The sequence below is a fragment of the Chelonia mydas genome, chromosome 10 (assembly GCF_015237465.2).
Source record: "Chelonia mydas isolate rCheMyd1 chromosome 10, rCheMyd1.pri.v2, whole genome shotgun sequence".
Classification (NCBI taxonomy): domain Eukaryota; kingdom Metazoa; phylum Chordata; order Testudines; family Cheloniidae; genus Chelonia; species Chelonia mydas.
The window spans coordinates 13,369,027-13,391,103 of NC_051250.2; the positions used below are offsets into that span (position 1 = coordinate 13,369,027).

A 22,077-nucleotide genomic window follows, 5' to 3' on the forward strand; every position below is an offset into this window, starting at 1 on the left:
ACTTGCAGAGCTGTTTTTCGTTAGCCTAGTGGTCTGAATCAAGTGGCGGTGGCTTCTCCGTCTTAGCACACTGCAGTTCATTGCTCAGCGCACCAGGAGACTCGGTCACAGTTAATAGTGCAATGTGTTTCTGAATCTCAATGAGCTACCCCCAAACTCCCACTGCCCCACATGTGAATTCTGTGACAAGGTATCAGAGTCCTATACAATGGAGGTGGTGAACCTGATCACGAGATAGCTGTTCAACATGGCAAGGTGTCACTCATGTCATGAACAGTCAATTCCCTGGCAACAATTTTACTCCAGCGACTCCTGCTTATGAAAGATGTAATTGTTATCATGACTATTTATGATTGGTTTTGGGCTGATAATCTACTTGGCCCTGTGCAACGCACAAAATAGAAACATTCCCTGCCCCGAACAGCTGGAAGACAGATACAGACAAGATGAAACAAACGGGGAAACTCAGACAAGGCTAGTTTTTTTTCTTTTAAAATGATAAAGTCCCTGCTGAACAGTCTCATAGAAGAAGTGGTTTGTGTGGCTTTGTCTGTTCTTTTAAGAAGAACTTTGTGGTCTGATTCTCCTCTCGCCCTGGAGTTATTCCTGCTTTACAACGGTGAGACAAGGTGGGTGAGGTAATATCTTTTATTGGGCCAACATCTGTTGGTGAGAGAGACAAGGTTTTGAGCTTACACAGAGCTCTTCTTCAGGTGAGTGAGAGGAGAATCAGACCTCTGATGTATCTTTTATATGCTGAGCTAATGTTTTTTGTGCAGACTATAAAGTAGAGGTTTTCAAACTGTGGGTCTGGACCACAAAGTGGGTCATGACCCCCTTTGAATGAGGGTCATCGGGGCTGGCTTAGACTTTCTGGGGCCCAGGGCTGAAGCCTGAGCCCCATTGCCCGGGGCCAAAGCCAAAGCCCGAGGGCTTCAGCCCTGCGCAACATGGCTCAGGTTGCAGGCCCCGGGCCTGGGGATGAAGCCCTTGAGCTTCAGCTTTGGCCCCCCTGCCCAGAGCGGTGGGGCTCAGGCTTCCGTCTCCCCTTCCGGGGTCGTGTTTGTTGTCAGAATGGGGGTGGGGGGTCACGGTGCAATTAAGTTTGAGAACCGCTACTATAAAGGAATGACCTGATTTGGGACCTTTACCTCTACTGTCTCCGGGCCTCATTCATTCCCAGTGTAACGAGTATTCAGGGTTTAGCTACTGAATTGGTTTTCTGAGCTTTTCTCTGCAGCTGGAGCTCATGCTACAGGAAGTCTCCTGTCGGGCACCCTGCTTGGAAGGTTAAAAGCCTCAAGCTGCTAGGTTACTACCAGGCTAGAGATGAGATGAGTTGGGGGAACCCCTCTTCCTGAAGCTTCCCGGGTTTCTAAGCCATACACCAAGCTTTTGGTAAGGTTCTGAAATGTTTGGTTACAGGATTGTGCTGGGTCCAACAGAACTGAAAGAGGTGTCAACATAGCATCTCTAATACAACTGGGGATGCGCATATCTTAAGCATCTGTTGCTTGAGGGCCAGCTGTTCCAGGGTCTGTCAGGTAGAAAGGCACACTGGAAGGTTGTATGTTTACCTGGGCTCATGAATCTGAGGCTGGCCCCACAATGTATGGATGTTCAGGTTCAAGTCTGGGGCTGGAGGCACAGTGTGGTTGCTTAGAGTCAAGAATCTGGAGTGGGAGTCTGCACTGGCAGTTGTTCTTTTTTTCCTTCACAAGTGAGGTGGCAAAGAGCTGAGACCCCACCAAAGTCAAATGTAACAGTCAATAGCTTAGTTTCTGCAGCTGAGGGTATTAGAGGCATAAAGCGATAAATGAGTCTCTTTTTTTAGAGGCTGTTGAAAAGACATCTTTTTAGTCCTAAAATAGGCAAGGAGTTTTAAGTGTTTTTCTGGTTGATGTTATTTTGACATTATTTCCCTTATATTTATAATTTAATTTCAATTCCTGATGGTTTATCTTTCTGTCTTGCCATACTCAGCTGTAGATTTTTTTTCTGACTTGCTAGAATAAACTTGATTTTACCATTGCCCCACGTTTAATAAGCTAAGAAGAAAATTAATGGAGCAATGACAATTTACCCTAGCTGGGACCAGCCCCCATGTAGGGAGGAAAGATGTCATAAAACACTATAACATATTATAAGGCTCAGGGAGGCAACCCTCCAACCTGAGATCCCAAGCAAACACACTAATGATCCATTTGGTGGCATTGTATTTATTCTTCATCTGCATTTTGATCATAAACCTTCCCCCACCCATAATTCTAACTCAATTTGCTCTTCACTAACATCAGATTCCACTGCCTTCTGCTCTTCCTCTTTCTGGTAGTATGGCGAGGGCTGGGTCTGTTTAGTTACTCCAGATAAGAGTAAAAGACTATTAAGTAAAACCTCAGCCATTTGTCCAAGACTTTCCAAAATGCCTAGCTATTTTGAGTGCTACTATTTTTGCCGAACTTGAGACACTTAAAAGACCTGTGAGTTTTTGAGGGCACATCTTTAAGGTGTCTCAGGTTGGACATCCAACAACGGAAGCCTTCAAAATCACTAGCCGATCTTTAAAATCTTGGCTCTGAAGCATAGAAAAGTTTAGCATCCCTAGAAGTTGGCTTCTGGTTTGATTTATTCTCTCCTATGCTAAAACAACTTCCCTTGAAAGAGTTTGAGATGTTTATTGTAGGTTCAGTTCTTGCTTATTTAAAATGTTCCAGACTTGTGAGTTAGTGAAGTCTTCACATGTATTAATAACATGCAGTTATTTCAAAATCTTCCTCCACACTAATGATTATTGAGACGCAGACAGGTGTCAGACATCTCTTCCAGAACACCTTCCATTGTCCCGTACCTTTGAATTGTTATGCAATAGTTGAAAGTGCACCGATGCAGGTAATTTACTTTAAATTCATCTAAAATTTCCTGAATGAAACTTTAAAAAAGTCCAGCAGCACAAGATCTGGAAATCTCTCCAGAAACAAATCCACAAATCAGCCTGGGGAAAAAAGGGAACTTAATAAAATCTAAATAACTAAAGACATAACCCAAAAAGGAAAAAGTGCTAGGGACTCCAGGAAGTCCATTAAGGACTTTACTATTACTGTAGATTTTACATGGAAGGTGGTCAGAAACTACAGCGATGAGTGGCAGTATAAAACCCTAAGATAGGCCCAAATTCAGCAAAGAATTTAAAATATGTGCTTAAGCCCCATTGGCCTCAGTGAGGCTTAAGCACATGGTTAAGTCCTTTGCTGAATTGGAACCTACCTATAGTCTCTCATTCACTATTGAAATGTTGACTACCACTTTTTATCAGCCAATGATGCCAGCCTACGTTGCCTACTTGTTACATTTTCAAGCAAGCATTCTAGCATACTGCCACTCACGCTTGGGGTGAACTCACCGTAAATAGCTACAGAGCTCCCTCGTTATTTTCCTTCAAATCCCTCCTTAAAACTTTCCTTTGCTGTGATGCCTACAGTCAATTTTACCACTGGTTGCTGGTGTGCTGAGAGCATTGCCTGTCAGGCTAACCAATATTGTCTCATTGTTTCCTTGTATTTCCCCCTCTGTCTGTGTCCACCTGTTGTCTTACACTTAGATTGTAAGCTCGTTGGGGCATGGACCTTCATTTTGTTGTGCTTGTACAGTGCCTAGCACAATCGGGTCCTGGTCCACGACTGTGACTCTTTGTTGCTATGGCAATACACATTATAAATAGTAATAAATGCACCTTCTGATTCACCAACCTCACTTCCTGCAGCACCTGGGCTTTCCTCTGGAAACCACCCATCCTAATCAATCCCAGTCCCAGCTTGACTTATTTTACATAGATAGAGACCAGACCTCTGAGGTGTTGAGCTGCAGGCTGGGAGCTATGGATTATGAATCATGTGGTACAAGTTTTTCTCAGCCCCAATAGAATTTTGTTTCTTTGTTTTGTTCTGAGAAATGAAACTTCCCAGTTCTGTAGTGACGGTTTTCTGTTGTGGCATCTGGAGACTGCTACATGTTACCAAAGAACTAATAAAATGCACTCTGTCAGATGAAATGTTGTGTAAGCATCCTTTATGGTAAGCTTTGGTGCAGGGACTTCAGACGTATGTACACTGAAATGGCAGCTGTACACTGTGAAACTGTGTGTTCTGTATTGTCCAATCCTCATCATAATGTCCCACCTAGTAAGGAGACAGGGCTCTGTTGTAGTGAACAAAGAGGGGGTTTCTGTTAGTTCTCTGACTCTGTAGCCTCCAGTCTGACTAGAAGAACATGTGTGGCTTGTGGTTGCCACACAGGGTTTCCCCATGGCCTGGCCTGAGCTAAGCAGTTGTAGAAGAAATTGCTGACTACGCCCCATGTGTTAATGAAAACAGTTACTGCATAGTGTAGGAGTGGCCATTGCCACCTGCATGCATATTTTTGTCCTGTACTCAAAGGGTTAATGGTCATTCCATTATTTACTATAGAATATGAACTCTGTGCTGCAGAATGTCGCCAGGTCTTTCAAGCTGATCACTGCTGGCTAATGAAGGGGGGAAAATACTGAAGGAGCAAAACTTAACTTCTTTTTAAATAGAATACAGTGTTCAAAGAACACCATTGAGATGAATGTGAGAAATACTGGGTAGTACAATTCAGCCATGGAAACTGAATTACATTCTAGATTTTGATTTAATTTTGTTTGTACCTTTAGGCTGCAATTCAGCAAAGCACTTGAGTACGTGCCTTAACTTGGGGCATGTGCTTAAGTCCATCCCTCTTCAGCAAAGCCCTTAGGCACCCTTTGAGTTCCGTGGGGCTTAGGCATGTTTTTAAAATCTCTGCTTTTGCCTGGCCCTCCCTCTTCAGAACCACAACTCAGCTGAGCCCTGTTACCAGAGTCAAAATGATGGGAAAGACAAATCGGAGCAAAATCACCACAATGATCACTGTGTAGATTGTATGTTTGCTGACTCCAATCTCTCTTTTTCATTATCAGGAAACAGTGGATTGGTTCAATGCCATCCGTGCAGCACGGTTCCATTATTTACAAGTGGCGTTCCCTGGAGCTAGCGATGTCGATGTGAGTTTTTCCTAGTCATTTTTAGTATCTTGTTAACAAGCTGGAAAGCCTGGCGAGCGCTCGATTCTTCAGAGTGTGCTTTACAATTATTATGTTTAAATGATTTTACTGGGAACTAGAGTCCAGGTGCAACACCTGTTACTATGTCTAACCACAGAAACTGGGGTGGGGGGTGTACATTTTAATTCCTGCATTCTCAGTATTGTGCCAGATTCTGTTTCTGTGTTTGTAAAGTGCTGGTTGCTACGAAGCTACTCAATTAAAACTGTGTTTAAAATAAAACGGTGAGGAGGAGATGTCCTACCAAAACCCTGCCTTCTGGCTGAGATCAAGAGCAGTATTGCTTTACAATTTGATGCAGCTTCTGTTGCAAGAGTCTGCCTTGCATTTGCTGGAGGCTGGAATTGATGATCTAGCTACAATTTGCAAGTATAGTCACAAAATATAGTATAATATTAGGATGAGTTACCTTTATAATGAGTTTATTAGGTTGTAGGTACACTGCAATTACCGTTTAATTACACTATGGTTTTGCTTTTAGATATGTGTAATTACCACTAATTCATATAATCACCAAGTTAACAACATGATTGAGTTATCCACTGTTACCTCCTTGGTTTTATACCTAATACATGTATTTTAGAATCCACTTGCATTAACTAATGATTGTATGAACTAGTGGTAATATTGGTATTGAAGAGCATCACCAGAGCATAATTACTCTGTACTTGCAGTGCAAATGCCGCATAATTATAGCCACTGTAGTGTAACCTTTGTCTAATAAGACTTTTCCATCTCTAAGTACTTGATTCTGTTAAAATTTGTTTACACTGCCATATAAAATTCTCATGAAAATGCACAAGCCCTAAACACAAAATGTTTTTGCCTGGCCATTCGCATGATGATTAATGTTAGAAATCTGGTTGCTCTCCCAATACCATTGACAACAGAAGAAAAACTAACGAGATTTTACGTGCCCATCAAAATAAATGATTACCTGGTGGGGCTAGGTTGTGAGTAGAATTTTGGAAGCCTGGATTTATGACCTTGGAATGTAAAATTCCCGTATTTTTATGCTGGTGGAAAACTCTGTCAGACCTTATTGTTGTTTACACTAACGCATCTTACAGTGGGTATTACTGGAATTTATACCCACTTTCAAGCTCCTTTCCATTGCTAGAGTGGTGTAAAGGGGCCTAGATGTAAATGAGAATCAGGCTGAGTGCTTCAGGAGACAGGTACTGTAGATATTTTGATATAGATACAAGAACCACAAACTACACCTCTGAAGAAACCTGCAGCCTTTTATAATGTTTTAAGCTGGCCCATCCCTGCTATGTGAGGAAAGTCTGTGTCCAACAGGAAGGATTACACAAAAATACTGCACCCTGGACGCAGCTTAGCATGATGCTTGGCGGCAAAGGGTTAAGAATCTTGAAGTGATAAAGGTTCTTTCCAGTAAATACAAGACTACTTTCTAAAAGCAGCTGGCTGCCAGTCTAAAGACTGGAGATTAAGATATTCAGGATCTCTGCAAACTGGCTGTGGGATTCTCCAGGGTGCTTTTTATGTGATCACATAACCGGTTTATCAGAGCCTTTTGTTAGACAGAATTACATGTCTCAGGAATATAATTTTTAAAGCTTTGCCATAAATAACTTGTTTAAATGCGAGGCTGGGAGTGGGGGAAGGTGAGAAGTGTTTAATCAGTCCTGTCAGCTCCATTTGCTGGTGAGTCTCACTTTTCTTTTTAAAGAGCCTCACGCATCCATCTGCAGAGATCTCACAGCTAGCAGCTCATCTGCAGCAAGCATTTTTAAAAATAACCTAGGCCCTGTAATTATTGTCAAGTAGATCTCAGCAAAAGGGGAGTTCACAGACATGTGTAATAGCCTTTAAAGGCAGATGGCATATTAGAGCTTGTGGGTCTTCTGTATGAGCTTTTGGGTCATACTGATCTGAGAACAGAGGAGAAAAGGAGAAAACAACTGGGTGTCTGGGGCTCATACCTGATGTGAAAATGATCTGGGACCAGCTCTTAGGGGCCCAATCCTGCAGTCCTTACTCCAGCGAGTAGGTATGTTGGTGTCCCTGGGGCTACCTTCCTGTTCAAGGGTTTACAGAACCAGGCCCTGAGTTTTACTCAGCCCTTACTCCAGCAAAACACCCTTTGCGATGAGAACCTACCAAGTCGTGATGATCCCAACCCCATAGAAATGAGTGGGAGTTTTGGCACCGAGTTCAGTGGAAGCAGGACTGGGTTGAAGGACTTCATGAGCAATATCTGTAGGCCAGTTAACCATAAATGGGGCTGCCTAGAATGATCCGTCTCTTTACTTTAACCAGGTTGAATGTTTAAGGACATAGTGTAACTATCGAAGAGTGAGCCAGGGAACCCTGGCATGGCCCCAAAGCTGAGGGACAGTGGGCATGGGAAACTGGGACATGGGAAACTGGGACCATCTCAGGGCTTCCCTGGAGTCTGCTCCCTCCTCAAACCCAGGAGCAGGGATCATCTTTTCATTATGTGCATACAGCACCCAGCACGGTGGACCCTGACTGGGGCCTCTAGGTGCCACTGTAGCACACGTAATGAATTATTAAATATTATCGCTACATCTTTGCATACAACCCCAGTTCTCACACTACCTGGGGACGACAGGCTCCTGGACTGCAGCCTGATTTGGCTTTCTTTGAGGTCAATGGGAGTTGTGTTGTTGACTTTAATGGGAGGCAGGATTAGGCCTCAGAGAGCTCTTAGGTAAGAATTTAACAACTGGGAGCTTCAAGTTAGATCCTAAATTCATAGTTTGGCATTTAAATAAGTGGCCTGATTTTCAAAAGCACTGAGACCCTGTAGTCCTCATGAAAGTCAGTGGAGCTAGTGAGTTCTCAGTACATGTGAAAACAAGGCCACTTATTTAGGTGCCAGACAATGGATAAACCTAACTTAAGGCCTCCAGTTCTGAATATTCTGACACACTCACCGGGTTTCAGAGCTCAAGCAGGAACATCTACACTGCTGTTTTTAGCCCCATAATGCGAGCCCGAGTCAGCTGACCTGCACTCTGAGACTCGCAGTGGTTGGGGGTTTGGGGGGTTTTTTGCAGTGTAGTCATACCTGTATTACAAAGCTAACACGGGGTCAAAGAAGCTGAAAAATTCTTAGGGGAAGATGAGAGAACAATAGGAATAAATAAATCCACTTCAGTATGCCTTGATAAGCTGACCCCAGCCTGCATGTGGGCCGGAGGTAACTCTTTCTCTTGGCATTTTTTTCCATAAGCTCCCATTGAAATGATAACTGGGGGACTATGGCATGACAGCACATAAGCCTGTGTTTGTGACTAACGTGCACTAACATTGTACTTTTTTTTGCTTTCTTATTTTGACAACTCTAGTTGGTGCCAAAGCTTTCTAGGAACTACTTGAAGGAAGGTTACATGGAAAAAACTGGGCCAAAGGTGGGACATCATGTATTTTGTCTTCATACCAAAAATGAGTTTGTTCTGTACTGCGTTGTGATCCACATAATGGTGGGGCAGATATGCTTTGAGAGGGTTACTGTGTGAATCCAGCCATGTACCAACACTTCAATGCCTTTGAATGTATCTCTTTGTTCTGCACCTCACCCTGGATTTTATGTCCAAGTTTCTTGTGTTCTCCCCTCTACCCACCCTTGTTTCCACTATTCATTGCACTTTTCTGTGTGCTTATAGTTTTGTAAGCGGGCTAGAGATAGCCTAAAGGTAAAATTCACATTCCCCCATGCAATGCACGAGTAAAAGAACTTGGTGTGGGACTGAGAGATGGAACTTGTCTCTCCCTCCATCAGCCCCACATCAGAGGTAGTACATGCAACCTTTCCATATCACTGTTTCCCCACTACATGGTGTTCTGGACCAACGGATCCACCAGCTCAACCCCATCACTGCGCTCCCAGCAAATCCCATGCACAGAGCCACTGTTGCTCGCTACTTTGTAGTGCCTTTTCCCCTCTCTTGGAATGGAGGGCATGTGGCTGGCATGGCTGCAGAATGGGAGGTTTCCCTGCCCAGCTGGCAGCCAGGAAAAGGGGTGTCTGAAGGCGTTCAAGGCCTCTGTGAAAGCACAAGGAGTTGCTGCGTACGTGGGAAATGCCCACGTCGCTGGATTCACTGCCAGTCTCAAACCAGGGAGCGGGTTTGGCTTTTCAGGCCCCTTTGTTAGCAAGTGAAAAAGAAAGAATAAAATCTCCTACTGTGCCAAGAATTGAGTAATGACTCTTCTCTTTGGGCTTTATATCCCTCTGGAGAAAAGGAAATGCTTCCGCTCTTGAAGCTGGACTCACACCTTTCCTGCCAACTAAATCCCCATTTTCACACTCTCTAGTACATGGACTAACCGCTTATGACTCAGAACCCCCTCTTCTCGGTAGCTATTATATGAGGTCACCTCCCCGCCCCCTGTTCATTAACACGGGAGTGCACAGCTGCAGTGGGGACACAATCAGGTGAAAGAGGAGCATTTTGAACAGTATAATCATCTATTCATACATGGGTGAAATTCATCCCCATGCAGAGAGCTAGCACATGGCGTAAACACTGCTTAAGCCCACTAGGCATAGACCTCGTGCTGGCCTTCTTCATAGTGGTAAATGTCATCTATGCATGAAGAAACCTTTAGGCCTGATCTGCACCTGGTTTTTGTACTGCTATCACTATGTCGCTTAGGGGTGGGATTTTTTACCATCATACTGGTACAACCCCTAGTGTGGGCACTGTTATACCAGTATAAAGGTGCCTTATACCTATCAAGCTTATTCCCCTTCCCGTACTGGAATAAGCTACATCAGTATAAGCACTCTGACATCAGTATCACTGCATAGACACCAGGTACCAGTACCGCTTTAACTGATAGAAAGTGGTGCAACTATTGTGTGTAAACAAAGCCTTAAAAACCACTGGGTGAAAAGGAGAATGCCATAATTTATGGCAGGCCCTGGATATTAGTAATGTACGTACCATTGATTTTACATGATTTACATCTATTTTTTTAATGACTATTTCCCCTAACAGCTGCTGTATGTTATGGGGCCTATCTTACTAAAGAGCTACAGAGGGTCTCCTTATGTAGCCCTGTTACGTGTTGGGAACTTCCCAGGGTTTTTCAGCATTTAGTGGGTGGAGGTTGAGTTCATCTTTTTAGACGCAGGAGCATTTCTTTAGCACTGTAGAACTCTGTTTCTTATTCTCTCTTAAAATTCTTTTTCTTCATTTTAAGGGAGAGGGGCAAGAGATTGTAGTTGACAGAACAGAAACATTTCAGAAGCCAAGACCAGATAAATTGGTTAGGGTCATTTTTGTTTCCTTCTGATGCCTATTCTGTGATCAGCCCTTATAGGACTGGGACACCCGTAATTAGCTCAACTGAGAGCTACATGGGCAGGGCCAGAGAGCTTCATAAAATGCATAATTTGCATGACATGGAGCAGATTGCAGCCATCCACTTATATAATACAGAGCTGAGGTCTCCAGAGACTACAGATCCCAGCATGCAATTCTACAATTCAATGCACGTGGATGGCTGGGTTGAGAACATACCATGCTGGGATCTGCAAGGTGCAGCTCCCTGTTAAAGATAAGGACGGCCACGGTTTGCTTTCTAGAACTCTGAGGGCCACATTTGACCTCCAGGCTATGCTTTGGGCCTCTTGTTTCAGGGACAGGCATTTGCCATCGGTCCTGGTGATTCTCACACTTGCAGAGCAAACGGCCTTCAGTGTCAGCACCAGCCATTCCAGCACTCTGCAAATGACTGAGTGATGAGGCTCCTCAAACAGCACTTAGCTTAGAAAAGCCCCGTCTCGTAGGCACTGAACTTTTTCCACTCCCACTCCACCCCGAGGCCCCATCAACATTCCACCCCCTCCCCCAAGTCCCTGCCCTCGCTCCGCCTCATCCTGCTCCGCCCCCTCCCAGAGGCTCTGCCCACCCACCACTCGCTCTCTGCCTCCCGCAAGCCCCTTCTCAAGCCACCAAACAGCTGTTTGGCTGATCGGAGGTGCCGCCAAACAGCTGATCGGCAGTGCCTCCAAACAGCTGTGGCTGGTGGGTGCTGTTTTTCCCCAGCACTCTCAGAGTCAGCACCTCTGCCCTGTCTTCATTTCTAATAGAGGTAAATGGGGCATTCCAAGAAAAAGCACAATCCTATCCTAAACAAACCAGCCCTGCTGGAGATTTAGAGCTGCAAGGGCCATGACATACCTGGACCAATTTAGATATCTGCTAATCCGATAAAAACACCAGCCAATCATGAGATTCCCAGACCTTCTAGAATTCAGTGGGATCAGCTGGTAAATTGACTAATGGTGACAAATCCACTGAAATTAATGAGGCCAGTAGCCTGGCAGTTTACTGCCTGTGCTAAAATATAGGGATCTCAAACTCCTGGGTTGGTCAGGTGCTGGAGGCTCTGCTGTTGGAATGGAGGAAGCATCTTATGCCATTCTCCAGCACTCTTTTGGCTATTAGAGGAATGGCACTGACATACTGACAGGGAGGAACAGCTCTCAAAGTGTGAGGAGCTGGAAGGAGGGAGGTAAAAAAGCTTAAAGGCAGCCTGCACTGGGGAAAAAACTGGTTCATGTCTTGGTTTTTTTTTTAATTCTCTATAAGGTACAAATATGGCCTTGAGTGGATTTCCATTCCCTACTCCTCCACACACAGCCTGCCCCCAAAGCAGAAAATTTGAAGGTTCTGCTTGCTTTTCGTATGAGAAATTCAGGTCTTTTCTACAACTTCTCTTGAGGTCTGAACTTCAGCAACCTGTGTTGCTATGAGACCCTGAATCTATTTACATTGGAAAATCAGGGGCTGTGGGACAGGAGGTTTCAGCTAATCAAACTGCTTACTGTATTTTTCACTCCATGCATCTGATGAAGTGGGTTATAGCCCACGAAAGCTTATGCCCAAATAAATGTGTTAGTCTCTAAGGTGCCACAAGGACTCCTCTTTATTTATGCTAAGATGGTGTCTCTTTCTCCTTGAAACATACGTCCCAAGGCATTTGTTCATCATAAGGTGCATGGGGTCATTTCCCCCCTCCCTCCAATCTAATGACTTTACGCATGTGTAAAGCAGCGAATGCTATACCTAAAAGACCCACAGTGTGGGAAATGTTGATAAGGAGGAACTGTGAAACAGCAGTGCCAGGGTGCAGGGAGGCACAGGCTGGGTGGTGGAGGAGGGGATATAAATGTATCTTAAAACAACTGACAGATTAGCCTGTCAATTCTCCCTCCCTAAAACTCCTTGAAATGAATGGCCCTGTTGTACTGGGAAGTATTATAAGTATTATCACCCATTGGCAGATAATAGCCACTCGGCCCTTAAGTTAGTGCAGAACCTGCCCTTTCTGAACTGACTGAGTACGTCTCTCCCACCAGAACTACCTTGAACAACACCAGTGCCCCGTAAATTCCCTCAACTTCTCTCTTTAGAAGTGAGCCGGGTTTTCCTTTGCCTTTGCTCAATCACTTTTTCCCCCCAACTCTTTAGCAAACGGAAGGTTTCAAGAAGCGATGGTTCACCATGGACGACCGAAGGCTCATGTATTTCAAAGATCCTCTGGTAAGGCAAAGGCGTTTGAGCTCCACGCACGTCTGCACGGAATAGCCTGTAACAGAGTTTGGTCTAATTTGGGAGTAACGTGAAAATACTTGGGGCCGGTTGTTCAACTTTTGTCCAAAGCCCAGTGCACAATAGCCTGGTTCACAGTTAGTCACCGAAATATCCAGGAACCCCTATTTAAATGGCTGTAAACGAGTCCCATCCCAACCTTTATTTCCTTCACCAGATTTTTCTTTCTCTCGGCCCTTTTGCAGGCTTTTCGGTGCTTTGTTGCCATCGGGGCTGGGATTGGTAAAGGATTTCAGGGGAGTCACTTGCCCCGTTCCACTGGGTCCCTCTCTCCATGAGGCTTCTTTGAAAATCCCAAACTAAAATCGTTGCCAGTAATTAACATTGCCATGGTAGTCACAATATTAATTAATATTACCACTGAGAGGAAGGATGGGCCATGGTTAGGGCATTCAGCTAGGACTTGGGAGACCTGCTGTGCCACAGGCTTATTGTTTGACCTTGGGCAATTCACTTAGCCCCCCTATTCCTTGGGGTATGTCTACACTGGAGCTGGCTCAGGTACACATACCCATGCTAGCTCTGATCGAGCTAGTGCGCTAAACGTAGCAGTGTGGCTGCAGCAGTGCAAGCAGCAGGACCGGCTAGCTGCCCTATGTACATATGTAGGGCTTCAGATGGGATTGTACTTGGGGCTAGCCAGGGCTAGCCTTAGACCAAATGGCGCCCCCTCCCCATTTGTTAAACTTTTGAATATCTTAATTTTTTATTGCATTTGTAGCCCATTTCATGACTTTGATGCATGATTTGCATGCCTGATTGATCCCTGTCCTACAAGACGATAAATTGCACACTAGGATCTGTAAATCTGCCAACCCTGTGCCCCACAAGCCCGGCACCCCAGGCAGTCGCCTGGCTCACTTGCCCCTAAGTCCGGCCCTGGGGCTAGCTTGTCTCACCACTCACACAGCCGTGGCTACACTGCTCTTTTTGGCTGGGGTCTGTGTACCACAGCTGGAAATTACACCTCCAGATCCAGTGTAGACATACCTTTAGTTTCCCATCTGTAAAATGGGGGCGATAGTGCTGCCCTACCTATGGGAATGGGGCCCACGTAAGATAGACAGATGTTTATACTAAGCACCAAGCTGTAAAGATTTTAATGTTGACCATGGGACCTTTCAAAGCACTGTGAAAACACTCATCTTCACCTCATCCTTCCAGTGTAGGCATGGTGATTATTATCCCCTCAAAGGGCCTGGTTCTGATCTCATTCCACTGGAGTCACTTCTCATTTATTCCAGTGTGTGATCAGAATCGGGTCAACAGTGACTTAAGTAATTTGATGAGTGCCTCATATCAAATCAATGGCAGAGCTGGGGTTAGAATTCAGGGCTCCTAATCTCATGTTCTAAGCGACTGGCCACCCACCTTTTTCTCTTTTGTCTTGATTGACATGTCTGGTAAGAGAATAATTGCCACACAATCAGACCTTTATAATAGTACATGCAATGTTTCCATTTCACTGGAATTAATGACACCAAAGATTATATACCAGAGAGAGAGAGAGATTTCTATCTTGCAGGCTAGAAAAATATCAAGCTGAAAAGTTTAAAATGCAGCAAGGAACATGCAGGTTAAATGGTTGGAAAACTTCAATAATAGAAGAGTCTGGGATTGGGGCAAGCTCCTGAGAGGCTGCAGAATCCCTGGGCCCAATCTGCAGCTGGTGTAAAGCGAAAGAACCCCACTGAAGGCATGGAGGCAGTGAAATCAGAAGTAAATGGAATTGTGATGATTTACATCATCTGAGGATCTGACCCACTGTCTCTTGGAGTTGATACTTACTAATGAGGAGTTTGGGGGGTGAGACGTTAGAAGGATAGAGGCAGTAGCAGGTCTCTCTCTCAGAATGAGGTCAAAGCACAAAATGTGTGTGGATTTAGAAGTTTGGGAGTGTGGGGGGGGGGTGGAATCCAGGGGCTTGGTTTGGCTCATTATTAAGTAGGAGCTACAGTATTTGCAAAACTGAAATCTTGTGGATTTCTAATCTTTGTGGGTGTTTGACCTTGGGAATTTGCTTCGTAGACCTCTCTCGCTGTTTTCTGTTGATGGGAGTGCTGGAGGCTGTGCAGGGAGAACGCTAACGTTAGTTTGCTGCGTGATCCGTATTCCACATCACCTTGACAAGCAACTTTGAAAGGGCTCTGAATCATTTATTTATATCTTGTAGGATGCCTTCGCTAGAGGGGAAGTATTTATTGGGAGCAAGGAAAACAGCTACAAGGTCCTGGAAGGACTCCCACCATCCACCCAGGGAAATCACTGGCAGTATGGGATAACCATTGTGACCCCAGACAGAAAATTTCTCTTTGCTTGTGAGACAGAAAGTGATCAGCAAGAATGGATTACAGCTTTTCAGAAAGTCATAAGCAGGCCAATGCTGCCTCAGGAATATGCAGGTAAGTTACCCTGCCAGACTGAGACCCCTGGAGAATTAAGGCCTCCGTTTATTCACCATACGTTAGAGAATGGGGAGACTGAAGGAGAGACAGAGCCTTTTACCTTTAAATCAAATCTAGTCTGTATGGGAAGTCCTTACCATCTGCTGCCTGTTCTGTAGCTTATGCAAAATGTGTCCATTTCCTAGTAGATAGGTGTCCACATCAATGGGACAATGGCAGTCCCTTAGGCCCATCCTTTGTCTCCTTGTCTTTTTGGATTGTAAACTCTTCTCTCCCTATGTTTATGTACAGTGGGGCCTTGATCACAGTTGGGGTCTTTATCTGCTACTGTAATAATAATGATCCCCATCACCACCACCTGAAAGTGGTACCACTATCAACAGTATCTGCAGGCTGAGGAAACCTACCCTCTCACTCCTGGAGGTGGTGCTGCCAGTCCAGAGTGGAGGCCCTTGGTAGGCACAGCATAGGGGAAGCTCTATTATGCTCTAACCTTTCTCTGTGCCAGCCTCTGGCACTATGAACATGGCATTCAGTTGAAGTTAAAAAAGAGTTTATAAGTAACCTTTCATGGGAATCCACTTAAGTGCACGTAAACTTGATTTTTAACAATTGAGTTAAGTGCTGGCAGATCAGTGTAGACAAGGATGTGTCGTGTTCAGTATCTTGTGAACCGATTATCAGTAAACTCTTCCGGGATCAGGGTTTAGCCACAACTAGCTGACTCCATGGTGAACACAACTTGTCCTTGTCTACGCGCTGTATCAGAGAACTTGACTCTTTGCAGTCGTGTTCTAACACAACAACATTCACAACGGCCGCTCGTTCAAAGCTGAGCCCGGCCGGTGGATTGGATCCCAAAGGGTTGCGTGATAACCCATGTTCTAATATCCATTGTATTGTCATTTTCGGTTGGTTTGTTTTTTTTCATTTCAGTGGAAGCCCATTTCAAGCATAAACCTTAGCTGGGACTGTCGGAGCAGACGCAAGGAATGAGATTATGTTTACAACACAAGATGGTTTTATTTGAAATGTTAAAAAAAAAAAAAAAGAAAAGAAAATTAGAAACCAGTCATTCACTTAATCCTGCTGGAAGCCAAGAAGTCAGCGGCAAACGTCACATAGAAGCTGCTGGGCCATAGCAAAAACAAACCGTGCACTTCTCTAGGTAGGCGCTGCGGGATCTTGTTTACAGCACTACCTAATGCTCGTCCATACGCTACACGTCCATGTGCCACCATTTTGTGTATCTCACTCCATTAGGTAACGAATTACCACAAACGCCTGAGCATGTTGTCAGCATAGTAGACTCTGAATAATGTGCACCAGGATGCCCCTGGGTCTGTGCTAACTTGTAATAATAACACAACCCAGTCCAGAGTGGTCCAGAATGCTTGTGAAACAAATTTGGTTGTATTCCTTAAGTAGCATTTTCACAGGGTATTGATGATTGACTTGAAAACATCAGTGGCACCTCCCAAAGGTATGGTGTGCTTGATAGTCTGCAAACATGGTCAATGGCTAGAAATAACTGATGCAAAACATCCCACGGAATATGGAAATGAGCAACTTAGCTCTTGATGAGAAGAGAAGAAAAAGCGCTTCCTATTATATCTCTCATATATAGACCTCTTCAAAAACCAGTTATACTAATGACGACTGGGTTTTGGCTACCTGCCTTTTATCTTCTGTAATGATTCAATAGTTTAGATCAGGAATGGTTCTAATTTGGTCCTCGTTTTTCAGATCTGAACTTTCCCAACATTCTGGAGAGTCTGGACCTGGTATTGTCACAGGGGTAAATTTGTGAAGTTCTGATCCAACACTGAAGTCTCTCAAAGTTCACATCTCTGGCCTTTCTCTCAGTCTCTAGTTTAGACACATTAGTCTTTGGGATACCTTCTCCTGGCGGGGCCAGGATATTTGAATTCAACAGGGTTTTCCCTGATGAACTCACTGTCCGAACTCTCTTTTTACAAAGCATTTTCTCATCTCCCAAAAGATCATGAAGTCCTAACAGAATATAGAGCACAAGCTTAAAACACAGAGTAAAAAACCCCATTGTCTTTAAGTGAAGGGAATGATAAATTATAACCAGAAAGGAGAGTTTGAAATTAGCGGTGATGCATCAGAAACGAGTGTAATATGCTCTGTGGTGTGGATGGTGCAAATGCTTTAAAAAGCAAGTAACATAAATACTGCTCTTTAGGTGCTTAAATTTAGGTTCCCAATCGTAAATTGCCTCTGTGTTATTCCATACAGACAGTGTATTCTGGACAGGGTCTCAGATGCTTCCTTTTTTATTCTGTTTGGTGGTTAAGTGACTAACTGTTTTGCTTCTGTTCAAAGTGTGGTGATGAGGAAATGATTTGCCAAGACATTTTATTGACGCCAAAGGCTTAGGGGAGCATTCTCCTCACACCATAGTGTGGCTCACTGTTGGATTAAGTATCACTCCCAGCAAAGAGCTTTCACTGACATCCAGGATGCTGGCGTCAGAGATATGCAGCGTACCTTGGAGAAATGAACATAGCCCACACTTCGAACAGAATCCATTAAAGACTTAATCCTGCATCCCTTGCACAATGGAAGCGCCTTTGGGCTCCAATCGGGGGGTAAGGAATGCAGGATTGGGGGTATATTTCGGGCATGATTTAAAGTATGACTCGGTGCAGATGCGCATGCCAATTGCACAGATCACTCCTTCGAACAATTCCTTCTGTATTGCCAATGCCTGTCCATGACCTTAACATGCTATCGTGGCATTTCTTTAGATGTGGAGAGGCTGAGCTGAATGAGGTACTAGCCAAAACAAAGGGCTCTATTCATAGCAGGTCCAGCCAGTTGTCTTTACAGTGCATTGCAGAAGCACACCATGACTTGAAGAATATTGCATGTGTACTTCCTCGGAAGCTCAGACAAAATGGCATTTTGAAATAGTTCGGCTTCCGTGGTCTTGTGATGTGTAAATGTTGCTAATGACTCATTCTCAAGCTATCATAAAGGTGAATTTATAAATAAATTGATGTAATGTAAGTGACCGTCACACCTTGTAAGTAATGCTAACTTTATGTAGGCTAGTTTCAAATGGGATTTTAAAAAGAAATCCGTGGGGTTGGCCTCTTTAGCTGCTTATCAAAGTGCACATCCAGGAAGTGCCCATGACTGACAAAAGAATGTCAGCTCAGAGAAATCCCACAATGACCGTGGCTTGTGTCCGCAGGAACAGTGTAGGCCTACACAGTGGAGCGTGAGAATTCAGCATTTGGAGTCAGATGATAAGCACACACAAAAAGTCACTGTCCTTCAGCTGGGCACATGCAACTCTGGTCCTGTTTGCAGGGCATCATGGGTCTAATTATAGTTCAGAGCTTTCCAGTTTACTCCCAAGAGAAAACATTGCACAAAAGCAGGGGGGATTGAGCAATACCCTCCTAGTGCATCTGCATGTTGCTATTTCCATGCTGGGATGGGACACAATAGTGAGATGAGCTTTGAAATACATACTTCCCGTCCAGGACCATACATCTCCTCATAACCACGTTCCATGGCCTCAGACCCGTCAGTGTATGTTGGGTTTTTATGTCTTCTCAGCTCACACTTGAGCAATGATCCCTGTTATTTATTCAGCCCAGTTCAGAGGCCCAGCATGAAAGTTATGCACTACTTATGTCCAACCTTGAGGACTTAAGCAATGTATAGGGCTTCTGTGGGCCCTCTGCACAAGGGTAGATTTCATTGTAAGTGCACTGAGTAGAAGGAAGCGTGGAGCCTGAGCGGGAAAGGAACAGACAGAGTACATCTACACTGCAAAAACCGGCAGACCTGTGGCAGTCAGTTTCAGAACCCAGGGAGCTGACTTGGGCTCCTGCTACAGGGCTAAAAATAACAGCGTAGATGCACAGGGCTCTGAGACCAATATCCCCTTGCTGGGTTTCAGAGTCTGGTGCTCCAGATCGAGCCTGGACATCTAAACTGCTATTTATAGCCCCGTAGCGTGAGCCACGAAAGCCTAAATCAGTTGACCTGGGCTTTGAGACTTGCTACTGCAGGCCTTTTTTGTACAGTGTAACCCACCCAGACAGTCTAGTGGGGAAAGACAATTAAGAAGGGGGACAGAGAAAAATTTCACTGAAAAGGTAGATCCAGAAACGAGCGAGGCCACCCAGCCAATCTTTTGCGGGTGCTCTTCTATCTTTGCCAAAATAAACACTTCATAAAGAAACATGAATCATATACCAGTGAATTTCTCTCTCTGCCTTGAACAGCATCCAGCACAGCAACAAATCAGAGGAGGAGGTGGTGAGCCCTCCCCCAAGGATTTAGCCCTCTGATGGGTACAAAATGATGCCATTTGAGTGGTTTAGATTTGATATTCAGAGTTGGCTGATGTTTGTGGGCCTCCCAGAGGCTGTGAGGAGGGTGTGTTGAAAGGCAAGGAGATGGGGGGACCTGGATGCGGGAGGGGGTTCCAGGGGGCAGTGTGGAAAAATTTAGTGAGAGAGAGACAAAGCAGGTAGCAAGGCAGGATGAATGGGTGGCATAATGTAAGGGTGGGGAGCCTGTGGAGAATGCAGATCCCACCCCCAAAACGCTAGACCGTGAGCTGAGGAGCCTCGCTGCCCAGAACACACTGGGGTAGCATGCTTAGACATCAGTGGAGACTTCACATACGGGGGGAGGGTGATGCCCATGGCCTGGAGCAGGAATCCACCTCTGTACATGGTGCTGGAATTGGGCCTGTTGTTCTCCAGGGCTTCAGTCCAGTCCATTATATGTCAAAATAAGTGGGGCCTCCTGGTAAACGGGCCTTGGCTCAGCAAAAATGTAGACAACCCTGCCCTAGAAAGTCAACAGATTCTCTCGAGCTATCTCATATTCATTTCTTTCTAGCTCATCTCACTTACGTTGTGTCCCTACCTGTGGCATTTGAGCTAGACCATGGGGAGCATTATTGAGCCTCATTCACTGGTACAGCAAGCTGTAGACCATCTGGCCAATGGCAGGGTTAAAAATAGGAGGCCTAATTCTCAGTTACACCGAGGCCGTTTTATACTGCTCTGTGGAGCTACCTTAAAAGGCCTCCCTGAAAACACGACAGGGCCCCCGTGGCTGGTTTCGACCTCGGCACCAGTCCACCTCCCCCAGCATAAAGAGTGTGGCAGGGCTGTGGCAAGAGAACGGTACACTATCGCTATTCTCTGCTTACCTGGGCCAGAGGGGCCCATGAAAAGTAGAGTGCAAGCCTTGAGGCTGCTCTAACTTGCACCCAGGGCTGGCTCCAGACCATAAAGGTGGCATGAAGCTAAGTTCCCCTCCACCAAGCACAAGAACAAAGTAATTGAGCATGAGGATATGTAGGAGACAGCCACCAGCTTCCTCCTGAGGCTGCCATGATGGTGACACCAAGTCAGTCCCAGTGATTTTTTTTTTAAACTGGATAGAGTGACTCTGTCCTTAACCCTGACCACACTTTCCTTACATATTTTGCGGGGATGGAGGGAGAGGGATCTTTTTAATGACATCCTAAGCTTGTGCCAAAAGCCCTGCATGAATGAATTGTCACAAGAATCAAAGTTTTTTGGTAAACAAATATTGCACTCCACGAAGGGTCACCATGATAGATTTACTTGCCGTAAGTATTCATTATCAGTCTGGTCCAGAGAAGACTCCCCTCCCTCCTTGGGATGGGCAGGGGTCTTAGTTCAGTTATTTTTTGTCACTCAGTTGTGAAAAGAGCTGAATAGGTCCTGGCGGGGGGATGGAATCCAGCTTGAGGCATGAGATTTGATCTTTCCAGTTCTTTTATACTGATAGGTCCAGCACAAACAGTTTGACCCATTGTATCCTATACATTCCTTCACAGCTCCTTGGCCGACATCAGGTTTGCCCGTGCTACAAACTGGCTGTTGCACTTTTTTAACTATATTTCTCTTAATTTTATTTGTCAAAAGCTGCTTAAAGTGACATTTCAACAGAGTTGCGGAAAATGGTGACTAAAGGAAGTCTTGGAATGTCCAGGTGGATATAATGGGTATTAGTACTGTACATAACATGTTTTGAATTTTTACCTGAATTGATGAAACATGTCCACTTAAATAATGGAACAATACATTTGAGTATCAAATGCATTTCTTAAGTTAGTGTTTGTAAACTGAAATCCATCATGTCAGTTGTACACATTTGTTATGTCACTGGTAATAAAACGGTGGTACTAAATGGCATTCAAACCAATAAATTATTATGTCAAATCAATGGAACATGTGTCCTGTTAAGTCTGTGACAGAGGTGAGATGAAAGAAAATATGACCTATTAGATCGGTCTTAATGTACAGCATCCAGTTAGAGGACAACTGTATTTCTCACAGAGGATAGTAATGAGCCAGTTATTCTTATCAATGAGGTGTAATTGTGTAGGAGCCTTTGTCACGGCCCAGAACCCCACTGGGCTAGGCACTGGACCGTACTTACTGTCACGTGCAGGAGGAGCCACCGCGGCTGTGATAGTGTTGGCTTTTTACAAGCTAATGCGAGTTGGGCCCGATTAATATTTAGATGGGAGCAAATGTAAAGTACTACCACAAGTGGTGGTGAAGATTCAGGGAATGGGCTCTTCCTCCCACTGAGTCTCGACTGAACTGTGGCCATGGGTGGTGGTATGAGGCTCCAGGCTGCCTTTTGCATGAGCGCTACCTTTAGCAAAAGTGGTCGGTCCAGAGCCCAGGCCCCCCTTTCAGCCTGAGCTACACTTAACTCTTTGGCCAGTATAAGCTGCCTCTCTGCGAGGAGGATTTACATGTCTAGCCATGCCAGGAGCCTTTTGTAAAGCAGAGTCTTCAAAAGCGTGGGGCTGGTAAAATTCCCGTTTGGGTAATTAGTGTGCCACCACTAATTACCCAAAAGTGGTTTTCATTTCCTGGGCTGAGGCGTGGGG

General features: G+C 44.8%; 1 protein-coding gene across 4 annotated transcripts in view; it reads left to right on the plus strand.

The window, feature by feature from the left end:
- Nucleotides 1-21,400, plus strand: part of ADAP1 (ArfGAP with dual PH domains 1) — a 105,025-nt gene extending 83,625 nt beyond the window's left edge. For all 4 annotated transcript variants that reach the window (XM_043523899.1, XM_007065360.4, XM_043523900.1 and 1 more), the window contains 5 exons: nt 4,976-5,059; nt 8,461-8,523; nt 12,598-12,669; nt 14,912-15,140; nt 16,080-21,400. In XM_043523899.1, coding sequence (XP_043379834.1) covers nt 4,976-5,059; nt 8,461-8,523; nt 12,598-12,669; nt 14,912-15,140; nt 16,080-16,108 — 477 coding nt within the window. In that variant the 3' untranslated portion in view covers nt 16,109-21,400. The remainder of the gene's footprint in view (nt 1-4,975; nt 5,060-8,460; nt 8,524-12,597; nt 12,670-14,911; nt 15,141-16,079) is intronic.
- Nucleotides 21,401-22,077: the final 677 nt, after the last annotated feature.